Source organism: Oncorhynchus keta, chromosome 11 (genome assembly GCF_023373465.1).
Source record: "Oncorhynchus keta strain PuntledgeMale-10-30-2019 chromosome 11, Oket_V2, whole genome shotgun sequence".
Classification (NCBI taxonomy): domain Eukaryota; kingdom Metazoa; phylum Chordata; class Actinopteri; order Salmoniformes; family Salmonidae; genus Oncorhynchus; species Oncorhynchus keta.
In genome coordinates, this window is record NC_068431.1 from 28124136 (window position 1) to 28146932 (window position 22797).

Sequence of the window (22797 nt, forward strand, 5' to 3'; positions counted from 1 at the left end):
ATGCATATCCTTGCTTCAGGGCCTGAGCTACAGGCAGTTAGATTTGGGTATGTCAGTTTTGGCTGAAATTGAAGAAAAGGGGCGGGCGGATCTTTACATTTACGGCACCTCTATTCTTGTCTATTGTCCGAGTATAACCTTATTGTTACACACAACACTATGCAGAGAAGACCAGTTCAACATAGATAAACAGCTTAACAATACATGTATGGGGGTCTCAATCAAAGCTGTAATATGTACTGTAGTGCTGATTGGTCCCACTAGCTCATTAGTTGAGCATTTGCATAATAAAGCAATTCAATGCAAGTACTATGAAGTTAAGCATTAATGCTGCTAAACTATCTTAAGTCCATACCCAGCCTTAATTACAATATACTATGTACTTTTTCAAGCTGTTTCGAGTGCTAATGAGAAGTCTTGTTAAATGAATATCGACTCGACTTTGTGCTGTTGCACTTTCTTTTGGTGGCATTTCTCAACTCTGATTTGGATCATTTTGTGAGAGACAAAACAGATTCATTTTCTACTGTCATCATTTTATATACTTCAAATCAATTGAGAGTTGAGAAGTCGAGTAACAAGCAGTCCTGGAAGAACAGGACTTTAGCTTAGCTGTGCTGTTTGGTACATCACTGAAGCAGAGCTGGCAAACACAGTCCCCTCTTGGTGTTTGGGTGCTGTTTGGTACATCACTGAAGCAGAGCTGGCAAACACAGTCCCCTCTTAGTGTTTGGGTGCTGTTTGGTACATCACTGAAGCAGAGCTGGCAAACACAGTCCCCTCTTGGGGTTTGGGTGCTGTTTGGTACATCACTGAAGCAGAGCTGGCAAACACAGTCCCCTCTTGGTGTTTGGGTGCTGTTTGGTACATCACTGAAGCAGAGCTGGCAAACACAGTCCCCTCTTGGGGTTTGGGTGCTGTTTGGTACATCACTGAATCAGAGCTGGCAAACACAGTCCCCTCTTGGGGTTTGGGTGCTGTTTGGTACATCACTGAAGCAGAGCTGGCAAACACAGTCCCCTCTTGGGGTTTGGGTGCTGTTTGGTACATCACTGAAGCAGAGCTGGCAAACACAGTCCCCTCTTGGGGTTTGGGTGCTTGTTGGTTGTAATTTTCGTAAATAATGGGTTGGTGTACTTTGCTTTGGGCAACCCTCAGTGTTTGAGAATCACACCCCATTCCAAAATAGTGGGTCTTCCCGAACTCTAGCTCTACCATTTATTGGTCCTGTACTGTATGTACCACATGGTTTAAAAGGTGCCCACCCTTTAGATTGAATAGGATTGTTCCTTTCAATGAATAATTCTCACAATATTGACCACAGTATGAATATATTTCTCAATTTCATTAAATCCACACAAAAGGTAGAATACGATTTTTATCAATAAAAGACCGTGAGAAGTATTGTTGAAGTTGATTTATGAACCAGTATGTTGGAATGTAATCATGTTAAAGTTACAACTTAATACAACCATGATTGGTATTAAAATGACAAATTAATAAATACAGTCAAATAAAGGAGTCAATATAATAAACATATCTGTTTAGTTCAGCCTTTGTTCGGAGATGGACAGAAGTCAAATGAACTGCATGTTGATGCCTGCATGTCGATCACTTTACATTAAGCTGCTTAAATACCACATAGCTGATATATCAACCCTTTTTATAAAATCAAAGTATTTACCAGTAACTACACCTGTAACAAATATGGATTACAATTGAAATAGCTATAGACTAACTGCATCATATAAGGGCAACTTAATGTAAAGTGTTTCCACATGTTCTTCATTGACACAAGTGTGCTATCAGTGACAAGCAGAGCTAAAACGTTCCGCAGTAAAGACATTTCACACTGTTGTAAAGTGATAACATTGTTAGGTCATATTACACTGCTCGTTTTCAAATCAAACATTTTGCCAGAAACACAAATAAATTGCTTTTAGAAAAGTAGTTCAGCAGCAAAAATAAAGTGGGCAAAATATGTGAAAAGAAGAAAAATAACAGCCTCGATCTGCACTTTGTTAAAGTTGTCGGAGTAGGCCTGAATGCTGTTCCCCAACTTCCCCTCACATGGTTTCTTTACATCGTCCCAGTGTGCTTTCATCTGTCCGCTATGGGCCAATCATGACAGTGGGATTCACCTCAGAGACACACTGAAAGATTGAAGCCTTTCCATCATATTAGAAAAGTGAGCATGTTCGTCAGCGACGATAGGAGCTTTATTGAAAGCATTGTCCATCTGCCTGTGTCCATAGAGACTAGAGGTCGACCGATAAATCGGAATGGCCGATTAATTAGGGCCGATTTCAAGTTTTCATAACAATCGGAAATCTGTATTTTTGGGCGCTGATTTTTTTTTTACACCTTTATTTAATCTTTATTTAACTAGGCAAGTCAGTTAAGAACACATTCTTATTTTCAATGACGGCCCAGGAACTGTGGGTTAACTGCCTCGTTTGGGGGCAGAAAGACAGATTTTCACCTTGTCAGCTCGGGGGATCCAATCTTGCAACCTTACAGTTAACTAGTCCAACGCAATAACGATCTGCCTCTCTCTCGTTGCACTCCACAAGGAGACTGCCTGTTACGCGAATGCAGTAAGCCAAGGTAAGTTGCTAGCTAGCATTAAACTTATCTTATAAAAAACAATCAATCATAATCACTAGTTAACTACACATGGTTGATGATATTACTAGATATTATCTAGCGTGTCCTGCATTGCATATAATCTGACTGAGCGTACAAGTATCTAAGTATCTGACTGAGCGGTGGTAGGCAGAAGCAGGCATGTAAACATTCATTCAAACAGCACTTTCGTGCGTTTTGCCAGCAGCTCTTCGTTGTGCTTCAAGCATTGCGCTGTTTATGACTTCAAACCTATCAACTCCCGAGATGAGGCTGCTGTAACCCAAGTGAAATGGCTAGCTAGTTAGCGCGCGCTAATAGCGTTTCAAACTTCACTCGCTCTGAGCCTTGGGGTGGTTGTTTCTCTTGCTCTGCATGGGTAACGCTGCTTCGATGTGGTGGCTGTTGTTGTTGTGTTGCTGGTTCGAGCCCAGGGAGGAGCGAGGAGAGGGACAGAAGCTATACTGTTACACTGGCAATACTAAAGTGCCTATAAGAACATCCAATAGTCAAAGGTTAATGAAATACAAATGGTATAGAGGGAAATAGTCATATAATAACTACAACCTAAAACTTCTTACCTGGGAATATTGAAGACTCATGTTAAAAGGAACCACCAGCTTTCATATGTTCTGAGCAAGGAACTGAAACGTGTCGCTTTCTTACATAGCACATATTGCACTTTTTCGTTCTTCTCCAACACTTTGTTTTTGCATTATTTAAACCAAATTTAACATGTTTCATTATCTACTTGAGGCTAAATTGATTCTATTGATGTATTATATTAAGTTAAAATAAGTGTTAATTCAGTATTGTTGTAATTGTCATTATTACAAATACATTTTTTTTTTTAAATCTGCAGATTAATCAGCTTTTTTTGGTCCTCCAATAATCGGTATCGGTATCGGCGTTGAAAAATCATAATCGGCCGACCTCTAATAGAGACAGCCCTTTTCCCCTCCAAGACCTATGTTTACATTGCCTCAGTTATACTTTCAGTGAGACCCTACACAGTACCATCATTATATCATGAACCCCTACAGTGCCAGTAACTAGAGGGCCTGCATGGAACTTTCCACTGGGTGGCTATCCACGACACTCACTCCGGCCTGTGGTCTGTAGCATAACAAGACCACCTCATCCCCATGGCAACCTCCATATCTTCAGCTGACATACAGTTGCCTACATTCATGTCTGGCCTGGCTGGTTACAGACACCATTAAAATAATACTGGGTTTCAGATAATAGGCATCTCGGTAAGGGAATATTACGCTTTAACAATGTACATTGACAGCCTCTGATGGTCAGTCTTTCATAACGGAGCTTTGATTCGTGGCCAGACAACTACTGAACAAAGGAGCATGTACTTCCTTCCTGTCATTTTCCTCCTCCCTACTGTGAGGTACAGTACTGCCATATAAGACTGAGATTCCACCACACTCTCCAGCGATGATTTCACATGAAAGCCCTGTATTCCCAACAAGTTATTTACTATGTCATTTTCTTATGAAGAAATTCCTAAATCATATTTGAAAGTAGTATTTGGGCATATGTTGATTTTAATGTTTAGTTATATGACCAAAACAGAAATACGGCCAAAACAAATGGAGAGAAAACAGTCACACAGACATCAACTCGGTTCCGAAGTGCAACTTAGTTCAACTCCCTTCAGTTCATTCTCCCTTCCAGCTTCCATTCCCAACTTAAAGGGTATTGCATCAAGCCTATCCTATGAGCACAAAAAGGTCTTCAAGGAGGGGAGACTTGGACTGATGATACTCGAGGGTCATGGGTGACAGTTCCCACTACCTCTTGGTGGTATGTTTAGTGGACATGCACAGTCAGGGTCTAACGCATCTCTGCCAAGTGGGCAAGGATGTGAGAATGCCATTGGTCGAATAGTCTATAGGGCTTGCATACAGAATTGTTAAGAGTTATTTTGTCTTGCCTATTACAATCAACATTATTCTCTTATGTACACAATATAGAATAAATTAACTACAGTTTTTGTACATGCTTATATATTTCTGAAAACCCCTAATGTAAAGAAAGCTTTGTACATAAGGCATAGAATATGTACAGACCTGGTCTAAATGAATCAGTATCAAACATCTTCCTGTCAAATATTCACACTTCAGCAACAAAACAAATAGTACATACAAAAAATACAAATGCAAATTCCCTAGAATATATACTTTTATATAGGTTTTAATATTCAAATAAAAAATGTATAATAATAATAGGAATTTGTATTTTGAAGAAGAACTAAAAACTTTTGAAAACATGCAATTGCCCGCAGAGATTTCCAGTCCAGCCATTGTCATTTACCAGCTATCTTTGGAGGGTAAATGACCCGATGAGGGCCGAAGCTGTCCTTGTTGCAGGGCTCCTCGGGCTAGACCGTCCCCTTTTCTGCCCTGGCCCTGACCACTAACCTGGGACCAGCTCACCTGGTCAGCCAGTAGTCATGAGAAGAGATGCCACAGTACGGTTCACACAGCCCCCCCTGGCCCTAGGTTCTCTCGCTCCACTTTACACTTTGGACTCGCTCTCTATGTTAGCAATGTCACCATTCCTCTCTGTCTGTTCCTCCAGCCCCTCCTCCTGGGTTACCAGGGTAGAAGTACTCTTCTTCTCGCGGCCTTCAGGTTCCAGCACCCCCTGCTGGCTGAGCTTGCTGGCCACGGACCAGGTAAGGGGCAGGCGGGCGCGGCAATTCATCTCGGTCAGCTCTCTGGCACTGCAGCTGGGTGTGTTGGTCTCATGGATGTCGTGGAAGCTGTTGTAGTCCACCTCATAGAAGCCATCCTCCAGTGTAAGCACGGGCATGAAGCGGTAGCCCCACTTGATCTCGCTAGTCACGTACGAGCTCCTGGCCTGGCACGTCATCCCTGTGGGACAGAGAGAAGAGGGCACTTAGCCTCCTCTAGAGATGGACAAAAACACTGTCTAGTTGTGGATATGACTCATTTAATGTCAGCGTCATTACAAGATGACACACACAGGTATACAGGAAAGTTATGAGCAACAATGTTGTATCATGTTATCATGTCAATAAACATTGTTAAGTGTTAGCAATCAGTGATCTCTGGCTAGGGTCATACGTGCAGGGATTAAGTAAGTTATTAATTGATGATACAGTTGGACACTCAACTGAGCACTCATTAATATATCCAGCCCTATCTAGTCCACACAACACTCAGGAAGGGTTGATGTATTGAACATACTGTACAGAGACAATTACTCAGCTTCAGGAAGCCCCCTCCTGATCCTGACACGGTACCAATCACTGTCCCAGTGTCTTTACACAACCTGAACTAAACCAGGCAGGGGAGTGGGCTACCGAGGATGTGAAGCCTTGAATGGGGGCCTGAGACCGAGACATCATTAAAGGGGGCTCACAGTGCAGTCGATAGGTACCTCAGTGGTTGATTACTCTCTCACAGCTGAGACCCCTGAGCAAGACACAGGAGAAAAACACTGACGTGCTCAGACGCAGGAATTTCAACGAACAGCAACAGCCCAAAGGTGAATGGAGAGAAAGGCAGGCAGACACCCACACACAGTCCTAGCTGAGCACATTTATGTAACCCACGCCCCAGCGCCAGGGCCGATTCCAGTGTGTGTGTGTGTGTCTGTGCTTGTGGGCACATGTGCGTGTGTAACGGAGATAGGAACAGCTAGCTTAAAATGTCGCCAATGTTACTATTGAATTGGAGATCTGTGAGGCTGAGAGTCCTTTAGCTAGCTGTTTCAGACTGCATCTGTTATCAATCAGCAGCAGACCGCAGTCACTTTAAATCCCCCAATAAATTACAGTAAGTCAGTGCAAGGTGGCAGTGAGAGGGAGAAGGGTCTGTCTGTTAAGTCAGGGAGGACATTTATAACTGGAAAGCCACCCAACTTACTACTGATGTTTAGTATGGATAGGCCTGGCAATGGGGTTATCTTCAAACCCTATCCTGAATGAACACTAACTCCAACTTGGACTGTGGCAATGACAATTAATAAGGACATTGGTGATGCAGAGGGAGAGATTAGAAAGAGAAATCCCCCTTCTAAAGTCGTGACTCACATCTGAGGAGCAAACTCTTCTTCCTCATTCCTAACACTCAAGTTCATTGCATCGCGTGTGTGTGTGTGTGTGTGTGTGTGTGTGTGTGTGTGTGTGTGTGTGTGTGTGTGTGTGTGTGTGTGTGTGTGTGTGTGTGTGTGTGTGTGTGTGTGTGTGTGTGTGTGTGGCACGTGAGTAAGACAAACCTGGAACATAAATGTCTGGGGGACACGTAGTCTATGATCAAATGAAATCAAATGTATTTATATAGCCCTTCGTACATCAGCTGATATCTCAAAGTGCTGTACAGAAACCCAGCCTAAAACCCCAAACAGCAAGCAATGCAGGTGTAGATCACACCGTCTCCTCATCCTGCTGTGGCTACATGTGTGTATGTGTTTGTGTTGCATACTGTACATTCACAGCCCTCATAACACAGAACAGGTCAGCCGTGAAAATGGCCACAAGCTGGTCCTGCTTCTCATCATGCCCTCCACAACCTTGCGACCCCTCCCCTGTCACCCGAAACATTCTCCTTCACGCCACTGCTGCTCCGGTCTGTACATGCCCTGGGCTGAATGACAAGGCACCGCTCCCACTATCCATCTGCAATGACATCAGTTGAGCATGCAATACAGGCCACTGCCACTACCACAATAACACACTGGAGAAATGATTCAACATTGAGTCTGGCCTCACAATGTTCACATCACCTGTTTTTACAAAGTATAGAAGTCTAGTAGAACCTTCAAATTAGGGGGAATGGAGTAAATTGATGGTTTCAAATGTTATCTGTGGTTGCACCTGTCTATTTAGGTAAATCTGACTTGAATGTAGACAATATCAGCTACTTTCAACTTTCCCAAAACAATGACTGTTCTCTGCCTGACCACAGTTATTAGTTTAACATGTAGAGATGAGAAAGACTGGCACCCTATCCACTCAAACCACCAAGGTGTTGGGGCAAAGGGGGACACACAGTAAACTGGTTGCATATTGGGTCTGTGATACCAGAGAGTAGTAATGGCAGTCAGTCAACACCTAAAACCCTTCCGTCCCCCTCCCTCTCTCCTTTTCTGACAATGTTGGGGTTTGATTATATGCACTGTAAGTTGGCATCTCCATCTGTCCATCTCCGGCTCCTCATATACTTTACTCACAATGGTGCTAATCAGAGACTACAAACGGGACAATTACACATGCAGCCTGGCCCCTCGTAATCAGTCATTATCCAATGAAACAAAGTGTGCCCCCCTCTGCCCTCTTCCCCCAACACCTAGGTGATTTAGCATTGAAAAACAGAAGCATATGCAGAAATGTACCTCATTCCTACTGTAAATATGGTAGAGGACCTTTGATCTTATGGGCTATTTTGCTTCCACTGGTTCTGGGGCCCTTGTTAAGAGTCAACGGCATCATGAACTTTACCAAGTACCAGGACATTTGAGCCAAAAACCCGGTTGCCTCTGCCAGGAAGCTGACACTTGGCCACAAGGGAATATTCAAGCAAGACAATAACCCCAAGCACTAATCAAAATCCACAAACTTGAACCCCATTGAAAACTTGTGGTTTGAATTGAAGAGGGCAGATAAAAAGATATCAAGGATCTGGAAAGATTATGTATGGAGGAATAGTCTATGATCCCGCCCAACGTATTCTTCAATATCATCAAATATTGTAGGAAAAGGCTCAGTGTCGTTAAAGGGAGGGTCCTAGAGTATTGAAAACAGGGGTGCCGATCATTTTGAACACTATCTTTTTAATTACTCGTTAAATAAAATATATTTCTCTGAACAGTTGCTAGTATAAAATAATATAATTTCCCCTTTTTTGCATACAATGTAGCTCAGTGTTTGTATAAAGTAAATAATACTGTCTTTTTTGCTCATCTATTATCAAGGGTGCCAATAATTACGGACCTGACTGTATAATTGACAGAATTTGAGACAAACATATACCACATGGCAACACCATATCAAAGTATTGGTCATATTAAAAACAATCAAAATAGAACATGTGCTCCTACGTACAATAAATCTCCCTCTGTAAGAACAGAGTTCTCGCCTAAAGTAAAGCAACTACCCACAAGCAGAATTGTTGGAACATAATAGCTATAATAATCAGATAGCTATTGGCTGGTGTGGCCTGCTGTTTAGATAATAGAGCTTATATAACCACAGTGGGCTTTCCTGCTTGCTCACTTCGTATGCTCACAGAGAGTCAAGCTTTACACTCTGTCTCTGTCTGTCTTACAAACACACACACATGCACACCGTAACCGCAGTTGCCACGGCAACCTTACAAACCATCACTGTCGCTTAGAGAGGGAGATAGAAGCAGAAGGAGGGAGGAGGGTGGACCTTTCTTCATGTTCCAACAACAAGATGGGGAATTATCCTTGTCTGCAGCTCTTTTTCCATGTCTAACCGAAATATTCACTGTTCTTTGATACAGATACGGTAGAAGTGATGAAGAGCACTGCTCTAAAGTATTACCCCTGTTGGTAATGGTACCCGAGGTATAGTGCATCTGGGATAGTTACCACTGGTATTGATTTAAGTGGAAGGGCCAAATGCAGCAAACCAGAAGCCTGCTTCTCTATTGCATCTCTACACTCTTTATTTCAACCTCATCACTCCCTCCACTGACCGAAGAGTAATGTGACTGTTTGACCGAATGGGTGCTGAGACACTGAAGACACATCATCTCATTCTAACTTTCTTTAACATATGAACTATGGGTACAACAAAATCAAACCAGAAACATCAACCAACCTATCAGAATAATCCGTCTGATATTGCTATAACGCAGTGCTTTGTGGTGGTACATGTGCTTTCCATGTTTGCTGTGAAGGAGAGTAACGAAATAATAATGTTCACGGCTACTTCAATATGCCATAAAAGCTATCAGGCTGCTACTCTGAGGACCAATAGCCAATTGATTTGGTTGCTTCCATTGTATTTTTCCACTGCTTTAATCTATCATTACGTTATGAATGAATATAGATCATGCAGCCAATGTTGCTTACTGTGGTAATCTCTCAGAGAAACAGACTGTAATAGATTTACAGTGCCTTGCGAAAGTATTCGGCCCCCTTGAACTTTGCGACCTTTTGCCCCATTTCAGGCTTCAAACATAAAGATATAAAACTATATTTCTTTGTGAAGAATCAACAACAAGTGGGATACAATCATGAAGTGGAACGACATTTATTGGATATTTCAAACTTTTTTAACAAATCAAAAACTGAAAAATTGGGCGTGCAAAATTATTCAGCCCCCTTAAGTTAATACTTTGTAGCGCCACCTTGTGCTGCGATTACAGCTGTAAGTTGCTTGGGGTATTGTCTCTATCAGTTTTGCACATCGAGAGACTGAAATTTTTTCCCATTCCTCCTTGCAAAACAGCTCGAGCTCAGTGAGGTTGGATGGAGAGCATTTGTGAACAGCAGTTTTCAGTTCTTTCCACAGATTCTCGATTGGATTCAGGTCTGGACTTTGACTTGGCCATTCTAACACCTGGATATGTTTATTTTTTAACCATTCCATTGTAAATTTTGCTTTATGTTTTGGATCATTGTCTTGTTGGAAGACAAATCTCCGTCCCAGTCTCAGGTCTTTTGCAGACTCCATCAGGTTTTCTTCTAGAATGGTCCTGTATTTGGCTCCATCCATCTTCCCATCAATTTTAACCATCTTCCCTGTCCCTGCTGAAGAAAAGCAGGCCCAAGCCATGATGCCGCCACCACCATGTTTGACAGTGGGGATGATGTGTTCAGGGTGATGAGCTGTGTTGCTTTTACGCCAAACATAACATTTTGCATTGTTGCCAAAAAGTTCAATTTTGGTTTCATCTGACCAGAGCACCTTCTTCCACATGTTTGGTGTGTCTCCCAGGTGGCTTGTGGCAAACTTTAAACAACACTTTTTATGGATATCTTTAAGAAATGGCTTTCTTCTTGCCAGATTTGTGCAATATACGACTGATTGTTGTCCTATGGACAGAGTCTCCCACCTCAGCTGTAGATCTCTGCAGTTCATCCAGAGTGATCATGGGCCTCTTGGCTGCATCTCTGCTCAGTCTTCTCCTTGTATGAGCTGAAAGTTTAGAGGGACGGCCAGGTCTTGGTAGATTTGCAGTGGTCTGATACTCCTTCCATTTCAATATTATCGCTTGCACAGTGCTCCTTGGGATGTTTAAAGCTTGGGAAATCTTTTTGTATCTAAATCCGGCTTTAAACTTCTTCACAACAGTATCTCGGACCTGCCTGGTGTGTTCCTTGTTCTTCGTGATGCTCTCTGCGCTTTTATCGGACCTCTGAGACTATCACAGTGCAGGTGCATTTATACGGAGACTTGAATACACACAGGTGGATTGTATTTATCATCATTAGTCATTTAGGTCAACATTGGATCATTCAGAGATCCTCACTGAACTTCTGGAGAGAGTTTGCTGCACTGAAAGTAAAGGGGCTGAATAATTTTGCACGCACAATTTTTCAGTTTTTGATTTGTTAAAAAAAAGTTTGAAATATCCAATAAATGTCATTCCACTTCATGATTGTGTCCCACTTGTTGATTATTCACCAAAAAAATACAGTTTTATATCTTTATGTTTGAAGCCTGAAATGTGGCAAAAGGTTGCAAAGTTCAAGGGGGCCGAATACTTTCGCAAGGCACTGTATGTTAATTCAACCCAGTCAAAATTTGCTTAACTGCCACTTCATCAAACAGTGTAATCACTGGCTCCTGTCAGTGATTACCATCTGACTTCCTTCCACTGCTTGTGCTGCAGCTACGTATATCTTTTCACTGAAATGCACAAAGCTTAAAAAATCGAACTGGTTCATTCTGACACCAAATCTCACTTTGTTTGATCTATATATCTTTGTCTTTACCCTAGTGGTATGCCAGAGATGTGGTATGCTAGGTACCAAAAATAAGAGAACAAAATCAGCTGGGATGTGTTAGGGCCTGCTGACTGCCCCTCCAGAGTCAGCCAGCCAGCAAAGCCTTCCTCTCTTGGACATTTTACACCGTGAAGAAACAATGAACAGCAGTATATTGGGATCTAAATGATAACACCAGATCCAATCAGTCAACTCCTCAACACTGTGGGTCCTCAAGTAAGAGGTGTAAATGTATTTATTAACAGCTGATAAAGACCATTGGGAGATTAGAATGATCAAGCAATTTCCACTGCTTCCAACGATCCCCCCTCTCATCATCTCCTGAGAAACCTTTTGTTGTAAATGCCCACAGGCATGAGAGAGGCGGAAAATATGAATTGTAAAACGTTTTTTTTTATTCAAAGAGAGAAGATAATTCACATTTTACAACCCACACAAGTACATTAGTATTTTATTGGCCTTTTATCATTGTAGGCTCGACCCTAACTTATGTGCTCTCTGTCACCTCTGCATGGCAAATGGCCCAGAAAAACAAGGGGGAAAAATTCAAGGGCCTGTCAGCCCTTCAAGAGGCCAAAATGCCTCTCTCTCTCTCTTACAGCATCAAGCGGACTGATTATTGAAATGTGTGTTAGGGATTCTATTGTATCCATGTTTGGAATTTATCTGAGACTTGTCCCCTGAGGAGAACTCTGATGCTATCTATATGGACGTATGATCTCTGTGGTAACTTGTATTCGTTCAGAGTGAATCTCAACACTGCATGCACATTTTTTGCACATTCTTTTTTTACATTCCTGTTACTGAGCATTTCTCCTTTGCCAAGATAATCCATTCACCTGACAGGTGTGGCATATCAAGAAACTGATTTAAAAAAAAACATGATTATTACACTGGTGTACATTGTGCTGGAAACAATAAAAGGCCACTCTAAAATGTGCAGTTTTGTCACACAACGCAATGCCACAGATGTCTTAAGTTCTGTGGGAGCCTGCAATTGGAATGCTGACTGCAAGAATGTCCACCAGAGCTGTTTCCAAACAATTGAATGTTAATTTCTCTACCATAAGCTGCTTCCAACATTGTTTAAGAGAATTTGGCAGTATGTCCAGCCAGCCTCACAAATGCAGACCATGTGTAACCACAGCAGCTCAGGACCTCCACATCTGATTTCTTCACCTGCAGGATCGTCTGAGACCAGCCACCCGGACAGCTGATGAAACTTTGGGTTTGCACAACTGAAAAATATCTGCTTAAACTATCAGAAACGTCGTTTTAGAGAATTTGGCCTCACAACCGCAGACCATGCATAAACCGTCTCAGGGAATCTGCGTGCTCGTCATCCTCACCAGGGTCTTGACCTGACTGCAGTTCTGCGTCGTAACTGACTTCAGTGGGAAAATGTTCACCTTTGATGGCCACTGACATGCCAGAGAAGTGTGCTCTTCACGGATGAATCCCGATTTCAACTGTACCGGACATATGGCACACTGTGTATGCGGCGTCTTGTGGGTGAGCGGGTTGCTGATGTCAACCCTGTGAACAGAGTGCCCCATGGTGGCGGTGGGGTTATGGCATGGGTAGGCATAAGCTACGGACAACAAACACAATTGGATTTTATGGATGGCAATTTGAATACACAGAGATACCATGATGATATCCTGAGGCCCATTGTTGTGCCATTCATCCACCGCCATCACCTCATGTTTCTACATGATAATACACGGCCCCATGTTGCAAGGATCTGTACAAAATTCCTGGAAGCTGAAAATGTCCCAGTTCTTCCATGGCCTGCATACTCACCAAACAGGTCACCCATTGAGCATGTTTGGGATGCTCTGGATCGACGTGTACGACAGCGTGTTCCAGTTACCGCCAATATCCAGCTTCGCACAGCCATTGAAGAGGAGTGGGACAACATTCCACAGGCTACAACCAACAGCCTGATGAACTCTATGCGAAGGAGATGTGTCGCTCTGCATGAGGCAAATGGTGGTCACACGAGATACTGACTGGTTTTCTGATCCATGCCACTACCTTTTTTTAAAGGTATCTGTGACTAACAGATGGATATCTGTATTCCCAGTCATGTGAAATCTGTAGATTAGGGCCTAATTTATTTATTTCAATTGACTGATTTCCTTAAATGAACTGTATCTCAGTAAAATCTTTGAAATTGTTGCATGTTACATTTATATTTTAGTTTAGTTTATTTTCCTTTGACAGACAATTCTCAGAACTTTCTTGATAGCCAATTCCTGTAACTCAACTATAGTCTCTACGAATCCTCTTAATGGAGTCAGATATTCCGTTTTAATTGACTTTGATCATATTAATGGCATAGTCCTATCAAGGGAATTATGTTTGTTATACAGTGCCTTCGGAAAGTATTCAGACCGCTTGAACTTTTCCACATTTTGTTAGGTTACAGCCCTATTAAAAAATGGATTACATATTTTTTCCCCTTATCAATCTACACACAATACCCCATAATGACAAAGCAAAAACAGGGTTTTAGACATTTTTGCCAATTCATTAAAAATAAAAACACAAATATAAAATGTACATAAGTATTCAGATCCTTTACTCAGTACTTTGTTGAAACATCTTTGGGAGCAATTATAGACTCAAGTATTCTTGAGTATGACACTACAAACTTGGCACACCTGTATTTGGGAAGTTTTCCCCATTATTCTCTGCAGATCCTCTCAAGCTCTGTCAGGTTGGATGGGGAGCGGTGCTGCACAGGTATATTAAAGGTCTCTGCAGAGCTGTTCGATTGGGTCAAGTCCAGGCTCTGGGTCATTCAAGTACATTCAGAGACTTGTCCCAAAGCCACTCATGCTTTGTCTTGGCTGTGTGCTTAGGGTCGTTGTCCTGTTGGAAGGTGAACATTCTCCCCAGTCTGAGGTCCTGAGTGCTCTGGAGTCGTTTTTCATCAAGGATCTCTCTGTAATTTGCTCCGTTGATTTTTGCCTCGATCGTGACTAGTCTCCCAGTCCCTACTGCTGAAAAATATCCCCACAGCACGATGCTCCCACCACCAACCTTCACCGTAGGGATGGTGCAAGGGTTCCTCCAGATGTGATGGTTGGCATTCAGGCCAAAGAGTTTAATCTTGGTTTCATCAGACCAGAGAATCTTGTTTCTCATGGTCTGAGAGTCCTTTAGGTGCCATTTGGCAAACTCTAAGCAGGCTGTCATGTGCCTATTACTAAGGAGTATCTTCCGTCTGTACCCTCTACCATAAAGGCTTAATTGGTGGAGTGCAGCAGAGATGGTTGTCCTTCTGGAAGGTTCTCCCATCTCCACAGAGGAACTCTGGAGCTGTCAGAGTGACCAGCGGTTTCTTGATCACCTCCCTGACCAAGGCCCTTCTCACCTGATTGCTCAGTTTGGCTGGGCAGCCAGCTCTAGGAAGATTTTTTAGTAGCCTTCCTCAGATCTGTTCCTCGACACAATCCTGTCTCGGACCTTATTTAGACAGGTATGTGTCTTTCCAAATCATGTCCAATCAATTGAATTTACCACAGGTAGACTCCAATCAAGTTGTAGAAACATCTCAAGGATGATCAATGGAAACAGGATGCACCTGAGCTCAATTTCAAGTCTCATAGCAAATGGTCTGAACACTTATGTAAATAAGGTATTTCTGTTTTTTGTCTTTAATAAAGTTGCAGAAATGTCTAAATACCTGTTATCGCTTTGTCATTATGGAGTATTGTGTGTAGATTTCTGAGGAAATTGTTTTTTAAAATCCATTTAAAATCAAATCAAATTGTATTTGTCACATACACATGGTCAGCAGATGTTAATGTGAGTGTAGCGAAATGCTTGTGCTTCTAGTTCCGACAATGCAGTAATAACCAATGAGTAATCTAACCTAACAATTTCACACCAGGTACAACCCTAAACCCACCAGGTACAACCCTAAATCCGTAAACATGGGCACCCTCATAGACATTGTCCTGACCAACTTGCCCTCCAAATACACCTCTGCTGTTTTCAAATCAGGATCTCAGCGATCACTGCCTCATTGCCTGTATCCGCTATGGGTCCGCGGTGAAACGACCACCGCTCATCACTGTCAAACACTCCCTAAAACAATTCTACGAGCAGGCCTTTCTAATCGACCTGGCCCGGGTATCCTGGAAGGATATTGACCTCATCCCGTCAGTCAGGGATGCCTGGTCATTCTTTAAAAGTAATTTCCTCACCATTAGATAAGCATGCCCTGTTAAAAAATGCAGAACTAAAAACAGATATAGCCCTTGGTTCACTCCAGACCTGACTGCCCTTGACCAGCACAAAAACATCCTGTGGTGGACTGCCATAGCATTGAATAGTCCCCACAATATGCAACTGTTCAGGGAAGTCTGGTACCAATACACGCAGTCAGTCAGGAGAGCAAAGGCTAGCTTTTTCAAGCAGAAATTTGCATCCTGTAGCTCTAGCTCCAAAAGGTTTTGGGACACTGTAAAGTCCATGGAGAACAAGAGCACCTCCTCCCAGCTGCCCACTGCACTGAGACTAGGTAACACGGTCACCACTGATAAATCCGTTATAATCGAAAATTTCAATAAGCATGTCTCAAGGGCTGGCCAAGCCTTCCTCCTGGCTACTCCAACCCCGGCCAACAGCTCCGCACCCCCCGCAGCTACTCGCCCAAGCCTCCTCAGCTTCTCCTTCACCCATATCCAGACAGCATATGTTCTGAAAGAGCTGCAAAACCTGGACCCATACAAATCAGCTGGGCTAGACAATCTGGACCCTCTCTTTCTAAAACTATCCGCCACCATTGTTGCAACCCCTATTACCAGCCTGTTCAACCTCTCTTTCGTATCGTCCGAGATCCCTAAAGATTGGAAAGCTGCCGCGGTCATCCCCTTCTTCAAAGGGGGTGACACGTTAGACCCAAACTGTTACAGACCTATATCCATCCTGACCTGCCTATCTAAAGTCTTCGAATGCCAAGTTAATAAACAGATCACTGACCATTTTGAATCCCACCGTACCTTCTCCACTGTGCAATAAGGATTCCGAGACGGTCACGGGTGCACCTCAGCCACGCTCAAGGTACTAAACGATATCATAACCGCCATCAATAAAAGACAATACTGTGCAGCCGTCTTCATCGACCTAGCCAAGGCTTTCGACTCTGTCAATCACCGTATTCTTATCGGCAGACTCAATAGCCTTGGTTTTTCTGACGACTGCCTCGCCTGGTTTACCAACTACTTTGTAGACAGAGTTCAGTGTGTCAAATCGGAGGGCATGTTGTCTGGACCTCTGGCCGTCTCTTTGGGGGTACCACAGGGTTCAATTCTCAGGCCGACTCTTTTCTCTGTATACATCAATGATGTCGAACTTGCTGCGGGCGATTCCCTGATCCACCTCTACGCAGACGACACCATTCTGTATACTTCTGGCCCTTACTTGGACACTGTGCTCACTAACCTCCAAACGAGCTTCAATGCCATACAACACTCCTTCCGTGGCCTCCAACTGCTCTTAAACGCTAGTAAAACCAAATGCATGCTTTTCAACCGTTCGCTGCCCACACCCGCCCGCCCGACTAGCATCACCACACTGGACGGTTCCGACCTAGAATATGTGGACTACTATAAATACCTAGGTGTCTAGCTAGACTGTAAACTCTCATTCCAGACTCATATTAAACATCTCCAATCCAAAATCAAATCTAGAATTGGCTTTCTATTTCGCAACAAAGCCTCCTTCACTCACGCCGCCAAACTTACCCTAGTAAAACTGACTATCCTACCGATCCTCGACTTCGGCGATGTCATCTACAAAATAGCTTCCAACACTCTACTCAGCAAACTGGATGCAGTCTATCACAGTGCCATCCGTTTTGTTACCAAATCACCTTATACCACCCACCACTGTGACCTGTATGCTCTAGTCGGCTGGCCCTCGCTACATATTCGTCGCCAGACCCACTGGCTCCAGGTCATCTTTAAGTCTATGCTAGGTAAAGCTCCGCCTTATCTCAGTTCATTGGTCACGATAACAACACTCCACCATAGCACACGTTCCAGCAGGTATATCTCACTGATCATCCCCAAATCCAACACCTAATTTGGCCGCCTTTCCTTCCAGTTCTCTGCTGCCAGTGATTGGAACGAATTGCAAAACTGAAGTTGGAGACTTTTATTTCCCTCACCAACTTTAAACATCAGCTATCTGAGCAGCTAACCGATCACTGCAGCTGTACATAATCCATGTGTAATTTGCACACCCAATCTACCTACCTCATCCCCATACTGTTTTTATTTCATTTACTTTTCTGCTCTTTTGCATACCAGTATCTCTACTTGCACATCATCATCTGCTCATTTATTACTCCAGTGTTAATCTGCTAAATTGTCATTATTCGCTCCTATGGCCTATTTATTGCCTACCTCCTCATGCCTTTTGCACACACTGTATATAGACTTTCTTTTCTCTACTGTGTCATTGACTTGTTTGTGTTATTGGCTTGTTTATTGTTTACTCCATGTGTAACTCTGTGCTGTTGTCTGTGTCACACTGCTTTGCTTTATCTTGGCCAGGTCGAACTTGTTCTAAACTAGCCTACCTGGTTAAATAAAGGTGATATAAATACATAAAATATTATTATTTTATGACTCATTTACATGTATCAGCTGATATCATCCATAAAGAGAAAGAGGGAGGAAATGGAAAGACGGAGGAAAGAGATTGATATGTTTGGCCTCTGCCCTCCAGATCCGAGCCAGAGAGTTACAGGATGAGTCCAGAAGCGGGGGACAGATATCTCTGAGTAGTTTCATAGCAGGATCATTTCTAGTTCACTCTTTGACCCAACCTTTAATGGGCATGTTATGAGTGAATGCATTTGAGCTCCCATTTTCATAGGATTTTTTGTCTGTTTTTTATAAAATAACAGTATCAGAAACTACAGTGTAATGATTTCTTACATTACAACTCAAGGCCAGACAAACTCTCACTGCACCCTGTGCGATGAAAAATAGAACACTATGCAACAAACAAACCATACTTTTAATTTAAATTGTCTTTGTGCAAATCATACAAGCTCATTCACACGCCATACAGTACAGCACCCTGCATTTATTGAACTCTTAGGTCCGTATACAACCAGTTTCAAGGATGCCATATACAGAAGTATTATTCCAGAAAACATCCTGAAATGTGCTTAGTGTTGGCATTTTGTTGGCAGCATTTTTTAACAAGGTCCTGTATTTTGTAACGTGTGTGCACAGCTTCTGACAAGCTGCCAAATTCGGTCATGTCTATGTCTCTTTTGGGCTGCCCTGTTAGGTTGCGGTGTGAACCAGGTGTGGAGACCTGCTTCTCACCCCACTAAGTCACTTAGCTGCTTTTCTGCCACCTCCAAAAAGAGCCTTAGAAAATCCTCACTGCAACTTCTTTGAAACAGTGTTTTCATTTATGAAAATGCCTGTTTGTGTTTATCCTTTTATTCTGACCACCATGTCTTGCTTCCAAATAGTCTCGGACGGTTTTGTTTTGTCTGAGTGAGATTCAAGCAGACTGGTAAACATAACCTTCAAATATTTTTGGGGCATTGTCTGCAAGCAAGATGCACAATACATCTGGTATTTGGACTGGAAGTAATTAGTCTGGAATTCTGGATAGGGCAGTGCATTTGATTTCAGTAACACATGGATATGCACTGAGGTCAAGCCAAATCGAATGCAGTAAAGCTAGACTAACCAACAAACTAACCAGCAATTTGAAGCACGAAAAACATACAGGTCTTTTTCAACTCACAATGGATACCGTGAGTAAGCTTGTGTCAAATAGTGTGTGTGTAATATGTGTGTGTTTTCATATCAATACTAAAGGAAATACATGTGTGCTATCTGTAACCTGTGTGCACACCTGGCTGCACTGTGCCTCATAGTTGTATTCCACACCGAAGACTATGGCCTCTTTACTGCTTGTGTAATCAGGCAAAAGTGTCTGCAGACAGTGTTTTCAATGGTCTATGTGGTTACACAACCAGGGATGCACCTGCCTTTTCCTATTGGTAATGAAATCTGATCTTATTTGCATCTCCCCCACAATAAGGCTATTGTGCAGCCCATAACCTAACAAAAGGCTGTGGGGCAACACCATGGTGCACACAAGGGCTGAATCTAGATTAACTGAATTATATTGCCTTGTCTGTTTTCCCTCATGCCTTTCAATGACTCCCTCTCAAACCTCAGTGGAAAATAGGGTAAAAAAAGACAAGAAGAGGAGACAAGCACATATGAATGCATTATTATGATAAGAGATGAAACATCCTTGTTCACTTCTGAATAAACCATTAACTGCTAATGCAAATCAGAGGTAACATGTAACGGGATGATGAGCATATGGACTTTGCTACTGTATGAAATTGCTATAATTACTATAATTGTCATAGTTAATACAACACCCACACACAAATTAAAAATGTATTATTAAACTGGAGCAACATTTCAATTTAAAGTTTCAGTTTGACAGTTTGAATTTCAGTGGAATCTGTGATTAGGAAACAAAGAGAAGGAAAAGTTGATGAATTAAACCTGTAATTTATATGTTTGATGCTGCTTACCTGTAGCCTCCACCATGCCCTCCAGAATGACCACAATCTCCAGGTCCTCTTTGTCAAGGTCGGCCTGGGAGATCTCCCAGAAGGGGCTGTTCTGATTGATTTCATGGCAGATGATGAGCGGGGACACCAGGAAGAGTCTGTCATCCCCTGTGTCATAACCCACATTCATGTCTGTCTGGTTGAGGGGTATGAACTCCCCTTCCTTGGTCTGCTTGGACTTGATCAGCTTGGCCCTGATTGAGGCCTCCACGATGTGCGAGTTCCGAAGGTCCCCTACCCTGAACATCAGACACAGCCGGCCATCCCTTACTGAGATGACAGCGCTGGTGGAGAACACTAATGTTTCTGCCCGCTTCTTCGGTTGTGAGATCTTGACAAACATGCAGCCCACCATGAAGGCATTAACTATGGACCCCAGCACTGACTGAATCAACAGCAGAAGGATCCCCTCTGGGCATTGGTCTGTTATAACCCTATAGCCGTACCCTATGGTTGTCTCTGTCTCTATGGAGAAGAGAAAAGCTGAGACAAAACCGTTGAGATTATTGACACAGGGAGTCCACTGGTTGTCCCCTATGTGTTCCAGGTCGCCACGGACATAGGCGATGAGCCACCATGCGAAGCCAAATAAGAGCCATGTCACTGTGTACACCAAGACAAAGATGAAGAGGTTGAACCTCCACTTGAGGTCCACCAGTGTGGTGAAGATGTCCGTCAGGTAGCGATAGGTCTCCTGGACGTTGCCATGGTGGACATTACATTTGCCGTCCTTACGGACGTACCTCTGGATCTTCCTCTTTGCCCGCACCTGGTCTCCCAGCTGCTTGGGCAGGTCCTCGCGAGCCTGCTTGGGTAGCTTGGGCTTTCGGGTGATGACTGCCGGACTTTCCACATCCTGCTCCATTGGGGCTTCAAGAAAGAGTCAAGCCTACAGGGAGAGAGAGAGAAGACAACAAGAAAAGGGCAGGTAAAGACAGAGGCACAACTACTGAACTGCAACACCTTAAACTTTTAGATGGTAATTTCATCCCAAATCCCACAATGTCTCACTTCAAATGTTGTAGACAGATGGTAGGATCTTGCTGCAGTTTGATTTATCTTGTAAAATACAGACTTTCTTTTTCTCTTAGAAAACCTGTCAACTAACTTCCTAGTCTTCATACAGTGCAAGACAAGATATATTGAATGTCTATTTGACTCATTTGTTATTGCATAATGCACTGACAATCTTAGACAGATTTCAATCATGAGGGGCCTTTAAGTAAAGAAAGTTAATCTGTCAAAAGGTTAATACACTGGTTATCCAATGCTATTTTCTATACTCTCCAAATTGCATGATATTTACCAAAGCAATTTCCCATGCTTTGAACACAGTCGTAACAGCAGGTGGGGATACTGACAAAGCACTTTTGAAGAGCCTCTTCAATTTACAACATTTTCTGTCGTGCTTCAAATTTTAAGAGGTTGGCGGAGTGTTATATGGAATTTTTCACCAGCTAAAAATAGAATCATGGAGGAGGTACTGGTTAGGTCATCATGAGCTGAGAGGAGCGATGAGTAAGGTTATAGTGAGGCTTCTGCCCAACACTCTAACTATCTCCACATGGGGTCCTTTGAGGGCTGATGGACGGTCGTCCAGTTGAACCATGACCACCACCATCTTCTCGCTCAGTGCATTTCCAGATACCATCAGATTAGAGAGCTGTCACAATCCTTTCCGTGTCTGAGAGAACTTCTAAGAACAAAATAAATGCTCACAATGTTGTAATTAAAGATAATCCATTCCACTTAGTCGGCTGGGTCAAGAATCTAATGAGGGTTTCTGCCCTTCTACCTCATTTAGTCTCGACTGGTAGTGAGAAGTTAAATGGGGATGACTAGATTATGGAATTGTTTGCAATATTTGTTGCTTTTCCACAATACTTTTCACAAGCATTTCTCTACACCCGCAATAACATCTGCTAAACACATGTATGTGACCAATAAATTTTGATTTGATTTATCTATGCAATTCCACTTATTTTATTCTGCTGTCACAGGACTTTTTTTTTCTATCCAAAGTACTATATTTATTGAAGGTCTCTAAGCTCAAGTATTTTGTTTACAATAAAGACATATACTAGGGCAGTCACTTCACTCCACACTACTGAAAAAACCCAGCATACATTTCAAGCTAGACCATGCTGGTTTTATGCTGGTCTACTGTATGCTGGTCAGTGCTGGTCTGATGCTGGTCAACCTGGTCTGACCAGCATGGTCTAGCTGATCTAACCTTCATGGTCTAGCTGGTTTTGCTGGTGCACAGCCCTCGCTGTGTTTTGGACGCTGGTGACCAGCCTTCGCTGTGTTTTGGACACATACCAGCTCATGCTGTTGATGCTGGTATGCTGGTGACCAAGCCGGTCTATGCTGGTGCAGTACACTGGCAAAGTATGTGTCTATATTGTCAGCAAAACACTTGAGCTTAGAAACCTTTAATACATATGAAAACACAATGAAGGCACCAGCAAAAACACAGCGAAGGCTGGTCATCAGCATACTAGCACCTACAGTGCATTCGGAAAGTATTCAGACATCTTGTCTTTTTCTGTTACGTTACTGCCTTA

At 42.8% G+C, this 22797-nt stretch overlaps 1 protein-coding gene across 3 annotated transcripts in view; it reads right to left on the minus strand.

Annotated features, from left to right (window-relative positions):
* Window positions 1-1402: 1402 nt before the first annotated feature.
* kcnj6 (potassium inwardly rectifying channel subfamily J member 6) overlaps window positions 1403-22797 on the minus strand; it is a 90676-nt gene continuing 69281 nt past the window's right edge. For all 3 annotated transcript variants that reach the window (XM_035780114.2, XM_035780112.2, XM_035780113.2), the window contains 2 exons: window positions 20192-21119; window positions 1403-5516 (listed from right to left, as the gene is read on the minus strand). In XM_035780114.2, the coding sequence (XP_035636007.1) occupies window positions 5158-5516; window positions 20192-21095 (1263 nt within the window). In that variant the 5' untranslated portion in view covers window positions 21096-21119 and the 3' untranslated portion in view covers window positions 1403-5157. The remainder of the gene's footprint in view (window positions 5517-20191; window positions 21120-22797) is intronic.